Raw genomic sequence first — 11,861 nt, 5'->3', positions numbered from 1 at the left:
AGCCTCGGCTCCAAGGTGGGGACACCTCTCCTGCCTAGACAGCACATCAGAAAGAGGTCACCGGTTTGCCCCACAGCCTCAGGGCCTCCAGACATCCCGCTTCGGTCACCGCTTCATCCCCTCAAACTGCTGTGTCCCTTCGGAGGGCAGAGTCATCTCCCAGGGGCCATCCTGCCCTAGCCCCTTCAGGTAGCCCAGCAGCCACAGCCTTGTTTCCCCCGTTCCCTGCCATGGGTTCCGTGTCCAGCGCACAAATACGGCCCATCGTGTGAATTTAAGCCCAGCCCTGCACCTCTTGCCTCTCTCGCATCTCTATCCCGTTCTTTGCCCAATCTCTTCTCATCCTCCCCCAGCTCCCACGCCTTGTCCCCACACTCCTGTGGCGTGGGTGTGTGCTTCCCCCGCAGCGTAAGCAGCTCCTGCTGCCTGCTGCCTTCGCTCCGCATCACCCCATTCCGCCAGGCAAGCGCTTGCATGGGGAGCAGCCAGCCCTTGTTGCGCTGGGTATGGCTCAAAGCAATGTCCAAGAAGCATCCCTGGACATTCCTTTGGCTGTTAAGAAGAGACAGCCAGGAGGAACAAGTTTCTTGTGAGATGTTTTATTGAAAAAAATTAATCCCCCAATGATGTGCAGCCTCTGGCTATCACACTGCAGCTCCTGAGTTTTTCTCTTTGAATGCGTGCCCAGGGTTGCCCAGGCAGACACCCTGTGAGATATTCCTTGCAGGACTTCTGCCTTTAGGCAGAGGGACCAACAAGGCATTCTCCAGCCCACCGGTGCTTTACAGCCCAACCCATTCATCGCGGTGATTTAAGGAGCATCCGTTTGATTCACAATTGAAATCAGCAAGCAGGAAGCTGCAATTCATTCCATCGCCGGTTTTTCATCTCATTTTCATTCTCACAAATGTGTGCTTTTTACCTTTCATTAGTGAAGAAAAGCTCACTCCACTGCATGGTGTAGCCATCCAGCTTTGGTGGGTCAAAGGCAGGCATGGCCTTTACTCTAAATTTGATAATTCTGTTTTAATAACCAGGAGGACATTCTGCTTATCCCATTTATTCTAGTAATAACTCACATGTTTTGAGATAGGCTGGTTTTTGTAGATTTGTTATGTTACAGGGAAAGCAAACTATTCCCAGAGATAAGTTTTTTCCTTGGCATATGTGTCAGTCTGCATTGAGATAAAAAGTAGAATTTCATTTGAAATATATAAACCCTGCATCTTTATTATTTAGCAGTTAACTTCAGCAACCCTGAAAGTGAACACAACCATAACAGGAGAAAAATATTGTAAAAACAGTACATGATAAATTAATCAGGAGAATAAAATTTGCAGTGAGTCAATTAGAGATTGCAGTTGCTCAGTAGGACAGATTTTTTCAGCAGTGCGATAGTGTAGATAAATGGGTGCCTACCCCACAGGTGTGGTTTGGGTTATTTCATAAATAGTTTTGTCTGCACATCTCTGGAGCCTAAACACTTGAAAATTCAGCCCCACTTCCTTCAAGAATTTAATCCTGTCTGGTTTGCACTTGGAAACAGGGAGAAGAAAATCATGCTTTCGTGTTTGCAGCTGGCATATGGTTTCTCACTTTCAAATGATCAAAGTGAGGGGCTCAGTATCTTGGCATCTGTCAGAAGGCACAAGCAGCCAAGGCAAAGTCTCCTCTGCGTATCAGGAATTGTAAGAAATTCGGGGAAGGATAAGTACAAGTTTTAGCTCCACTCGGAGAAAGAAAAATGTCAGCAGCCCTGCCAGTGGGGTTGATGGGGGCTCTGGGTCCTGCCTTTCCCTGCAGCCACCCACCTGCTGCTGTGGGGTGTCGGGTCTCATCTCTGCATATACGCTCTCTGGGCAGAGACAGGCAGGCGAGTGAGCTATGTGCAGGGCAGGCTTGCTATGTTCCCCCAGGCTGGGATTGTCTGTTACCACTGCTTTTTGAATCTACTGGTGTTGACAGCTCTGTCTGCGCCATCCGTAGTGGCTTGCGACAAGTGCTCGTGTGACACAGTTTAAACCCAGGCTGATCTCCAAAGAGTGGCTTCTTGTCCTTGCTGCTCATATTAAACTCTTTGAGCAAGTATAATTGGAGGATGTCTTGGTGATACAGTAGATACTTTTTTTTCCCCTCTTACTTTAGTAGGCTGTAGTCTGTAGGTAGTAAATATATTCAGCTTAAAGCAGAATGAATGAAACCCATTTTATAGTGCATTCTCTCACAATGTCTTGGGTGCTGAACTGTGGGGAAAGTGCCTGAGCATCCTGGCACCCTGGGGAGCAAGCAAACACCCTGGGTGACAGGGGACCAAGCAAAGGGCTGCCAGCATCCCTGCAGTGGTGCTGGTGTGATGCCCTTGATGATCCTTGCCTGCTTCTTGCAGCAGGAGGGGATTGCTGGGGGCTGTCTCTGCAGCATATCTTTCTTCTGCTATGAGGGCAAGGCACCCACCTTTGGCCTGTCCTCCCCATCGCCCCAGACTCTTTTCTGCTCCTTCCCTTCTCTAACCAGCTCCTTGCCCTTGTTTCAGGGCTGACTGAGGATGCATCGCCTCTCGTCTCAGACCTCTCAGCGGTGCTGGGCACCTGTCTTGCTGTGCCTGTGCCGCCCTGCTGGGCTCCGGACCTGACATCTCTGTGCCCACTTCTGGCAGGATGGCCCAAGCAGGGGCACCTGTCCGCTTCCACGCCGAGGAGGGCTGCATTGCCTCTCCCCCGCCCTTTGCCCACAGGGTGAACCGGAGGTCCTGGCTGGCGGGGGGAAGCCCCGAGGCGGGGCGGTGCAGCCCCTCGCCCTGCCTCAGCCCCAACCTCAACGCCGGCCGCCTCCACCTGCTGCGCAAGGGCCTGGCGCCCGATGCCCGCCGCTGCCCCCTCGGCCTCTACAACAGCACCGGCTCCTTGGCCCGCAGGCCGGCTGAGGCAGCGCCCTTTGGCAGCGGGAGCTGCCCGGGCGCGGGGCGACTGACCGCCCCCTGCACCCCACGGTGGGGCCGGCCCGGCCCAGCTATCGCCTCTCTGGGCAGCTGCGGTCCGCCAGCCTCAGAGGGACACAGCTCTGTGGTCACCTTCCGCTTCATTGAGAAGGCCAGCGTGCGGACACTGGGTTGCCCGACAGCCCCCCATCTCCGCTGGGAGAATGGCCCCTACAGCCTCAGCCGCAGTCTGGAGCTCGGTGGGGACGTAGGATCCTCCCAGCCCCAGCCCCTGCCTCAGGAGCGGCTCCTGCACACGCTGAAGCTGGAGGCCTCCGCGTCTGACCCGCTCCTGGCCGGGGGCAGGACCCCAGGGGGGACTTGTCCCTGTGGGAAGGAGCTCTGTGGCCTCAACACCAGCTGCCTCTGCCGATCCCTATCCAATGGGCTGCCAGAGGAGTTCCCCACCTTAGCCAGGAGTGCCCTGAAGCCAGAGCCCCGACATCAGGTAGGTACCAGGGTGTCCCACACCGGGCACGGGTTCTGCCCTGAGGATGCATTGCCCACTCGTTCTCCTCTCTGCAGGGCAGCACCTGGCTGTATCCCCGGCAGAGCTCTGCCCATGCCCAGCGCATTGCCAAGGCCAAGTGGGAATTCTTCTATGGCTCCTCAGATACTCCAAAGACAGGTAAGAAATTGCAGGCGGATGCCATCAGGTTGGCCCACCCCTCCTTTTAAGTCTGGATTGTTGGCAGGACTCACACTGGGGCTGCCCTTCCCTTGGATCTTCTCAGTGCCCAGAAAAGATGCTCCCAAGACTGGCCAGCCTGTGTCCTCCTAGGGTCAGATTGTGTGTGTACCAACCTCCCTGCTAAGCCCACTGTGGCTGTGCAAAAGAGGTGACAAAGAGCCCTTGGCTGCCTCTGCAGAAGTGCTTTTGGGTTTAGTTGGGATCTCAGGGCTGGCTGAAGATGCACTAGCACTGACAGCCTGTCTCTGCCCCTCGCACTCTTTCTCCTTCTGCCACCTCTTCACTGTTTCCCTGTGTCCCTCAGCATGGAAGAGTCACTGTTCCTGGAGGTGTTCGAGAAACAGCTGGAATGGCACTTAGTGCTATGGTTTTGTTGCCATGGTGCTATTTGGTCACAGATTGGACTTGATGATCTTGGAGGTCTTTTCCAAGCTTATGTGATTCCATGACATGTGATCACACTCTTGGGGGGTGAATGTGTGTGTATATGTGTGTACGTGATGCTGCAGGAGTGGCTCCTCAGAGCTCTCCATTGCAGCTCCCCACAGCTCTGAATGCTTGGGCCTTCCTTGCAGGCTCCTCTGCCCCCGACTCCGCTCCTCTGGCTGAACTCCCCCAGAAGTCTGTCTCCCCACTGCCAGCCAAGCCACCGGCGTTGCTACCTGAGCACAGCCTGAGCCATGTGGAGGTGGAGATAGAAGTGTCTCCTTTGGGTGGCCAGAAGTCTGGCTCCTGTGAAACTGGGATTATAAGGAGGACAGTGAAGTACTCTGAGACAGACCTGGACACTGTGCCACTGAGGTGCTATCGTGAGACCAACATCGATGATATCCTGGCCGAGAAGGAGGAGGTGGATTCAGCAATTGAGAGCCAGAAGGACAGTGAGAGCAACCCAAGTTTTGTGGGCACGCCAGGCAGGAGGAACAGCACACCAGAGGAGCCACCTGGCCCAGGCACCAGCTGCTCCAAGGATGGGCTGCAGGACAGGGATGTGGACGAGGATGATGAGGTGTTTGAGGCAATGAGGAAGGAAAACAGGGAAAGGTGAGGCTTTGCGTACAAGGGCAAAAAGCTCCTCTCACCCTCCTTATTGTACCCTGCATGGCAAAACAAGCTCTGCTGAAGTGTCTGAGACAAAAATCCCAGTAGCAACATGCAAGCTGTGCGTGGGGGTAAGATGGGGTCCTGGGGCTGGGAGTAGGACCGGGAGGGGGCCCTCACTCCCCTGTGGAAAGAGTAAGCCAGCACAGGGGATCCAGCGCTGGGCGCTGTGCTGTGGGCCTCACTTGCCTGGGGGGAGCCTTGCAGCTCAGGGTGCCCAGCTGAGTTGAGGCTTCCCAGCATGAATTCTGCCAGGTCAATTATACCCTGCCACGGTGCTGCCAGGTGGTGGGGTGGCAGTGTCAGGATGCCAGAGCATAGGTCGTGTCCTGGAGCTACTCTGGGCTGCCAGGTGCTGCTGGGCTGTCCTACTCCCCACAGATGACTGTGCTTCAGCAGCGAGAGCAGTTCCATTTGCTCAGCCTTGTTAGGTATTTGCCACATTTGGGAAAGTGTAGAGGATACACTGGGATCAAAAAAGCATTTTGTTGCCTTCCGTGTCATTTTTCACGTGTGTGGCAAATCTTGTGCTGGGCAGCTGATGGAGTGGCTGGCACCAAGATTATCATTCAGTTGCCTACCCATCGGCAGCAAGTGTGCTCCCAGCTGTTCTCTGCCCCGTGCCAGGCACTGGCACTTAGCACATATGGGAGATGGCATTTTGGCTTGGCGGCATGAAACTGCCCATGGAGTTTCTGCTGGAGTGGTAGTTGGGCCATGAGGAGTGATGGGCATCATCAGGTCCAGAGCACTGTGTAGGACAGCCACCTGGAGGGTAAAGGCACTCTGCAGGCACGTTCTGATGTGTATTGTCAAGAATCTGGAGTGAGGTGAGGAGGTTCAGCATCATCAGCAAATGCTCCATAGGAGTAGGGACAGGTCTCATCTGGGAAACACAAAACCAGGGTGATGCCTGGGATGCCACGTGGCAGCATGAACTCACCTAGCTGTGCAGAAGGTAGGTGGGGAGCATTTCGGTGGAAGAAAAGAAAAGGGAGGTTTTGGTGTCAGCAGAAGTTAAAAATAATGAAAAACATACATTAATAATACATTAACACAGTAGTGCCCCTGCACTGGGAAGGAAAAGAATGAAGGTGCTGAGCTAACAAGGAGGGAAGGCATGCATCTCAATCTGAACTCCTGTCAGTTTATCCAGCCCTTGCGCCTCCATTGGAGGAGACAAATACGTGCCAGCCACCCTGTTCTCAAAAATTTGGAATCTCGAGAAAAGCTGAAAATAAGCTGTTTGTAAAGTGAGGGATTTTTTTCCAAATGAATTTTTGAGTGAGGTGTAAATTTATTGTAAGTTCTTCAATTTGCTGTAAAAATTTCTTTGCATAGTGTTATTTTCTTTCCAAATATCTTTGAGGCCACTGTGAGATGTATGAGCTGTGAGCCTAGACCTGTTTTTTGCCCTCTGAGACACAGTACTCTAGCTCCCCAGCCAGTGCTGAAAGCTTGGATGTGTCCTTAAACAACCACTGTTGCTCTTAGAAGATGGTGCTCCCAGTATAATTACCAATGTGTATATGGGAGTGTCATGTTCATTTGGCACAGCTTCTTTGTAGACCAGTTGTTTTTTTCCCCTGCAGCCCCCTGAATATTTCCCTGGTAAGTGCAGACCCTGTAGACACTGTCTCGTAAATCACAAGACTCAAATTGCAAGCTTGTTCAGTCCCTGCATCACAGCCCTGGGTTTTTGCTTACACATTGTTTTGAGCTCTGCAGCTGCAGTCCTTATCCCTGTTTACCAGTCACCAGTATTGATGTTTTCTTCTTCAAGATTTCTGCTTTGCCTGCTCAAAGGAGGGGCAAAGCTGGGGGGATGAAGAAGCCACCCTGGGTTACTGGACCTGGCACCATTCTGCTGCTGCTGGAGCTGCTGAACCCCAGGCCTGTCCCGGTTGCTGGGAAGGACCAGCCCTACAAAACCACTGAAGTGCCTTTGGATGCTGATTTTCAGCTTTTAGACATGTACATCCCTCTGAAAATCTAGCTTTAAGAGTTTAGCACCCTCTGCAAGGGGGACTTTGTCTTGGTACTACCTTGTTGTGCTGGCCAAAGTTCAGAATCTTCTTTTGTGATTTACCCTCGCAAAATAAGAGAGCATGCTAATAGAAAAAGAAAACAAAGCAAAACCAAAAACAAACAAACAAAAACCCACAAAAAACCAAAAACACCACCACCAAATCAAACAAGACATGAAAAGCGATAGAAGAAATGTTGTCTTGGTTTTTTTGTTGTTGTTGGGTTTTTTTGGTGGGTTTTTTTTGGGGGGGTGGGGTTTTTGTTTGTTTGTTTGGGTTTTTTGTGTGTTGTTTGTTTGTTTGTTTGTTTGTTTTTCCCCAGCAAATCTGCTTCCTGAATATATTCAGGGTTATATCTGCTGACTCTAATGACTAGTCTAAGCTTTTACTGTCTTTATTCTTATTAGTCCCAGAGAGCTGAGACCTGTCAGTGAGAGCAGGCTCAATTCCCTTGCTCCCTAAGCATCAACAGACATGCTGGCTAAGCTATAGAAAGAGCCTGGTTTGGGCCTCAGCATGGGTGCCTTGGGGTGATAAGAGAGAATAGGCTTTGCTAGGGAACGCTCTGCTCCCCAGAGAGCACAGAGGGATGATGGGAGGCAGTGATGCCTTTTCTCCCTGCAGGCCTTGCCTAGAAAAGCTCTTAGATCTGCTGCTTGGGAAGCCTTTCCAGAGCTTTTGTGCTCGCTGCCTGTAGGCAAGAAAACAGCCACAGGGCAAACCTTGTTGGGGATTAGAAAAATGGTTATGGTCTCAATCTCATCAAATGCTTAAGCATGTGCTTAACCTGCATCAAGCCTCTGATGTGTTGTCCCAGAGCCCAAAGTGGCCACAAAGCCACAGCTCAGGGTGATGCTCCTGGATGGAGCACCAGGCTCGGGCTGCAGAGGGAACGCTCAGTATGGTGCTGGCAGGGGCCCGGCAATGAGCAGGGGAGGTGCCCGTAGCTCCTGTGGGTGGGCAGGGGACAGTGTGGTGCCCTGGGTGGCAGGGGAGTGTGGCAGGGGAGACTGCAGTGCCTGTGGTCAGTACCTGTGCCTAAGCATGAGATAGACTGAGGACACTGAGCCCTAAGAGGAGGCTGCTGCCACACTGGGGGAGTAGTGCAGAGGAGCCTGGGGAGACTGCAAGGAGCTGCTGAGACAGGTCTGTACAAGAGCTTTCTTGAGACAGGAATAAAGCTAGAGGCTGCTGGACAGTGCTAAACATTCTCACTTCCTTTGAACTGAGCTGGGGTCCTCACACAGCAGCTGCTGTGCCTGTGCAGGCTGGAGGAGCCTGGAGCTGGAGGAGTGGGGCATGGCTGAGTCAGGGGTCTGGAGGGTTACAGGAGCATTTAGCAGAGAGTTAAAACCACTGAGGGCCAGAGGAGAGATTTTCCCCTCTTCTTCCCCCCTGCCAGGGATGGCATGTCTGCAGCACCATATCCCTGCAGGCAGGAAGAGTGGGGCGAGTCCCTTCCCCTCCACCAGCCATCAGATACATCACAAACCCCGTTGCTCAGATCCCATACCCAGAGCCTTGCCTGAGGCGCTCTTGGCTCCCGGATCCGCTTCCCTTCCATGTCTGCCTGGCGCTGTCCTGAGGAAGGCTCACTGCCTCTCCTGCACCAGCTCAAGACTGGAAACCTATTTGCTTTCCTGCTGCCTGTCACCCTTGCACAGATGCTCGATTACAGCTTCTGCATCCCCTTCTCTCCTCTGCTCCTCTCTCAGCTGGGTTTGTCTGGCTTGGTCTCAGTGCAGTGACCCTTCCTGGGGGACCAGGGCAGAGCGTGGAGAACCCGGACAGTGCAGCAGGGGCTAATGAAGCATCAGGGTATGAGCAGGCAATATTGCTCCCATGCTGCTGCGACTGCATCCTTCTGGAACTGAATGGCTTTAGGCTTGATATTTTGGGGTGGAGACATTGTTTCCAGAGCTGGGATGGTGTGAACAAAACCAGCCATGATTTTTCTGTGGCTTGGCGGCAATATACTTGATCACAAAAACGAGCCCACCTACCTCTCCTGGAAACAAGACTCCTTCCAAAATGCCTTTGCCAATCTGCTGGCATTGTCTTCCCTGGCACAGTTTTTGCCCTGCTCATGAAATCAAGGTGCAGTATGGTCAGCAGCATTAGCTTGGTTTAGTAGCACGGGTCTGTGCAGGAAGGATGGAGCATGCACATTTGCATCTGTAAAGCACATCTGTTGCTGTTAAAGAGGTCTTTTCTGCCTTGTCTTCACCAAAAGCCACTTCAGAAATGGCTGCTCCTGGGGTTCCTATGGGAATGGTAAGAGTGCCACGTGGTTCTGCAGAGCAGGGAAACACTGGTGGATGGGTGAGATCAGCCTGCACCCTGCCTTGCGTACCTGTGTCTGGCTTCCCTGCACTCCTCTTGAAACCAGCTGGCACTCTGGGGCAGTCAAGCTGCCAGCTCTTGGCCTGCTGAAGTAATTGGGGTGAGAATTTTGAGTGGCATGTGAAAGCTAATGAATGAAAATAATTTGGTGTGTGTTACAGCAACGCATCTTCTGAGCCCTCTGTAGGAAGCTGTTTGTTCATAACAAATGTTATGACAGGCTGAAGCAGTTCCTCTCCTTTAATCAGAGAAGAGAGTGGCATAACAAGTGCTTTTCTACTGCTTTAATAAAATGACAGCAGCTTATGAGTAAAGTAGGCTTTTAGGGCTGTGTTTGTGCTTGTACTGCTGAAGCACTTATGTTCCCTGGGCTGGAAACATCCATGTTGTCACATGCTTAGGTAGGTGGACAGCCTGTACTTCACCTCATTTACAGGACAAAACACTCAGGGCTTCGGGGTTTAGAAACTTCTGTGTTGGGTTGGACCCAGACCAGCACTGGAGACAGGCTGGGCCTTTCTGTGGGGCTGATTCCTGCCAAGATGATGAGCTAGGAGACCAATCATGGCCTCTAGGGCATGGGTCAGCTCATATCCCCAAGCCCAGAGATAAGTGTAAGGCTCCCTATGTGCTGCCTGGGGAAACCACTATCACTTTATGCTCAGTCACATGTCTCCTGGGACTCAACATCACCTTGTGGAAACAGCCAGCAGACCTTGCAGGTGAATGCTGGTCATGCTCTTGAGCATAGTATTCAGTGACCACAGTGCAGTGTTCCTTGAGGAAGGTGTCATGCTGTCCTCAGTAGCTTCAGGAGGAGCCTTCTTGGGGATAGAAGCTCTGAAGGCTCATGAAAAATTCATCCACTTCCAGATTCGGGTGGAAATGGTGATGAACCACATCCTGCTTCTTGTACTTGAGCTCTTTATTGGATCTAAGCTCAAGTCAAGTGATTGGGAGCAGTAGCCATCTCATAAGCTTCTTATGAGGATGAGCCACTAAAGGAACAAAAGTCTGTGGTGCATTAAAGGAGAAGCATATGTCTGGAGGGAAGCCAGCCCAGTCCTGCTTCCCATGGTGTCTTGGATGGGCAAGGCATTTCCTTGGTGGTCTACAGATGTTCAGAAGAGATTTCTACCCTTCTCAGTTTCCTTCTGAAGCAGCGTGTGGGCTTTTGTTTGGGAGTTTTGATTGCTTGCTCTTCAATGATCAGTTCTTCTCACTTTCTTTCCCTCTAGGATCATGGACCGAGACACACAGGGTATGCTCAAGTCTCCAGTGCCCTTTCTTCTAGGGCATAGTCTCTCCAAGGATGGCATGGACTCTTTCAGCAAGCATTTTGAGAACATCATGGAGTCCCATCGAGCCAAAGGCACATCTTACACCAGCCTGGACTCCATTGACATCCTTCCTTCCCCAGCCCGTACCCATGGGACCTTTTTCACTTTTGACCTCCCAAACCTCACCCCCGAAATACAGGGAAAAATCCGAGACAGCGCCAAGGTGATTGAGGAGAACTTTGCTCCTCTGGCTCACTTAGAGCCGGACTCTGGGACGAGTTCAGCCACAGATGCCCCCTGGACAGAGAGGGAGGAGGAACAGGGGAGACGAAGGAAGGGCACTCGACACAGTCCTTGCCACTCAGAAGACAGCTTTGGCACTCCCTTGGCCTCCAACACAAGGTGAGTGACCAAAGTTGCTTGCTGTCCAGCTGGGCCACTAAGGCTTAATGTGGAGTCTGATGCTGTGAGGTCTGGTTTGCAGCCAGAGCCTAACTTGTGTTGCTGGAGAAGGGTCAGGACTGCGTGTGCTAGATTTTCTAGGCAATGGCTGATCGGGCCAGTGATCACCGTGGTATTGTGGTAGGTGTGTTAATGGGAGCACAACTCCTTTTTCATCTTTACCAGCTTTGTAAGTTCTGGAGGACTGTGAGGTTTCCTTCGTCCAAGCTAGCAGGGAATGCCAGAACTTCAGTCCTGTGGTGGTTTTCATCGCAAGGCAGTCCAGAATATGTGATGGTGAGAAGCCAGTCTGAAGTTGACTACCAGTAGAAATTTGACAACGTTTCGCTGCTGGGAACTTTGTCCCTTGCCATCTGCACCGCAGCCACTTGTTTCTTAAAGGCAAGAGTTCCATGGTCTTGTGCCTCTTGTTCTGGCTTCCTGAGCTTCCTCAGTCTTGTTCATGTTGGAAGATGGAGGGCAGAGATGAGCATCCTGAATCCCTCATCCACTTTCCAGGCTTTGGTCTTTTCTGTACCAAATTTATGTCACTTCTGGTCAGTCTGTGCCATCTTTGTAGGCTCAGCTTGGGTGGCCAGGTGGAGATCTAAGCTCTGTGTCTTCTCTGGTGTCTGCAGTCAAGAGAAGAGAGTGGGATATTGCATCAGCTCTGTGGCCCTTGGGTCAGTCCGAGGCCCTTTTGGGGGCCTGAGGGGAGCTGGGTTAGGCCTTCCCTTTCTTTGGGACACTGGAGCCAGAGACGTGGTAGCACAGAGGCCTGACAAGATTTGTGCAGTAAAACTGCCCGTGTCTGGGAGGCACATGGCAGTGAAGGGTGACAGCATCCAGCCATGATCAGTGCTCTCTGCAGGAAGAATTGGCTTCCCTTTCCTGTGCCAAGGCAAGGGACTGAAACACAGCACCGTGGAGAAACCGAAAGGACAGCGTCTGACTAACTGTCCATGGGATGCCATTGTACCACAGCACAGCAATGCAGGGGC

At 52.1% G+C, this 11,861-nt stretch overlaps 1 protein-coding gene across 1 annotated transcript in view; it reads left to right on the top strand.

The window, feature by feature from the left end:
• The first annotated feature begins 2,595 nt into the window (after positions 1-2,595).
• PSD (pleckstrin and Sec7 domain containing) overlaps positions 2,596-11,861 on the top strand; it is a 34,601-nt gene continuing 25,335 nt past the window's right edge. The window contains exons 1-4 of the mRNA XM_040070743.2: positions 2,596-3,425; positions 3,503-3,605; positions 4,244-4,712; positions 10,378-10,821. Coding sequence (XP_039926677.1) covers positions 2,658-3,425; positions 3,503-3,605; positions 4,244-4,712; positions 10,378-10,821 — 1,784 coding nt within the window. The 5' untranslated portion in view covers positions 2,596-2,657. The remainder of the gene's footprint in view (positions 3,426-3,502; positions 3,606-4,243; positions 4,713-10,377; positions 10,822-11,861) is intronic.

This window comes from Hirundo rustica, chromosome 8 (assembly GCF_015227805.2).
Source record: "Hirundo rustica isolate bHirRus1 chromosome 8, bHirRus1.pri.v3, whole genome shotgun sequence".
In the NCBI taxonomy this organism is placed as follows: domain Eukaryota; kingdom Metazoa; phylum Chordata; class Aves; order Passeriformes; family Hirundinidae; genus Hirundo; species Hirundo rustica.
The sequence above is the reverse complement of the archived record's forward strand: the minus strand, read 5'-3'. Positions and strand labels throughout refer to the sequence as shown.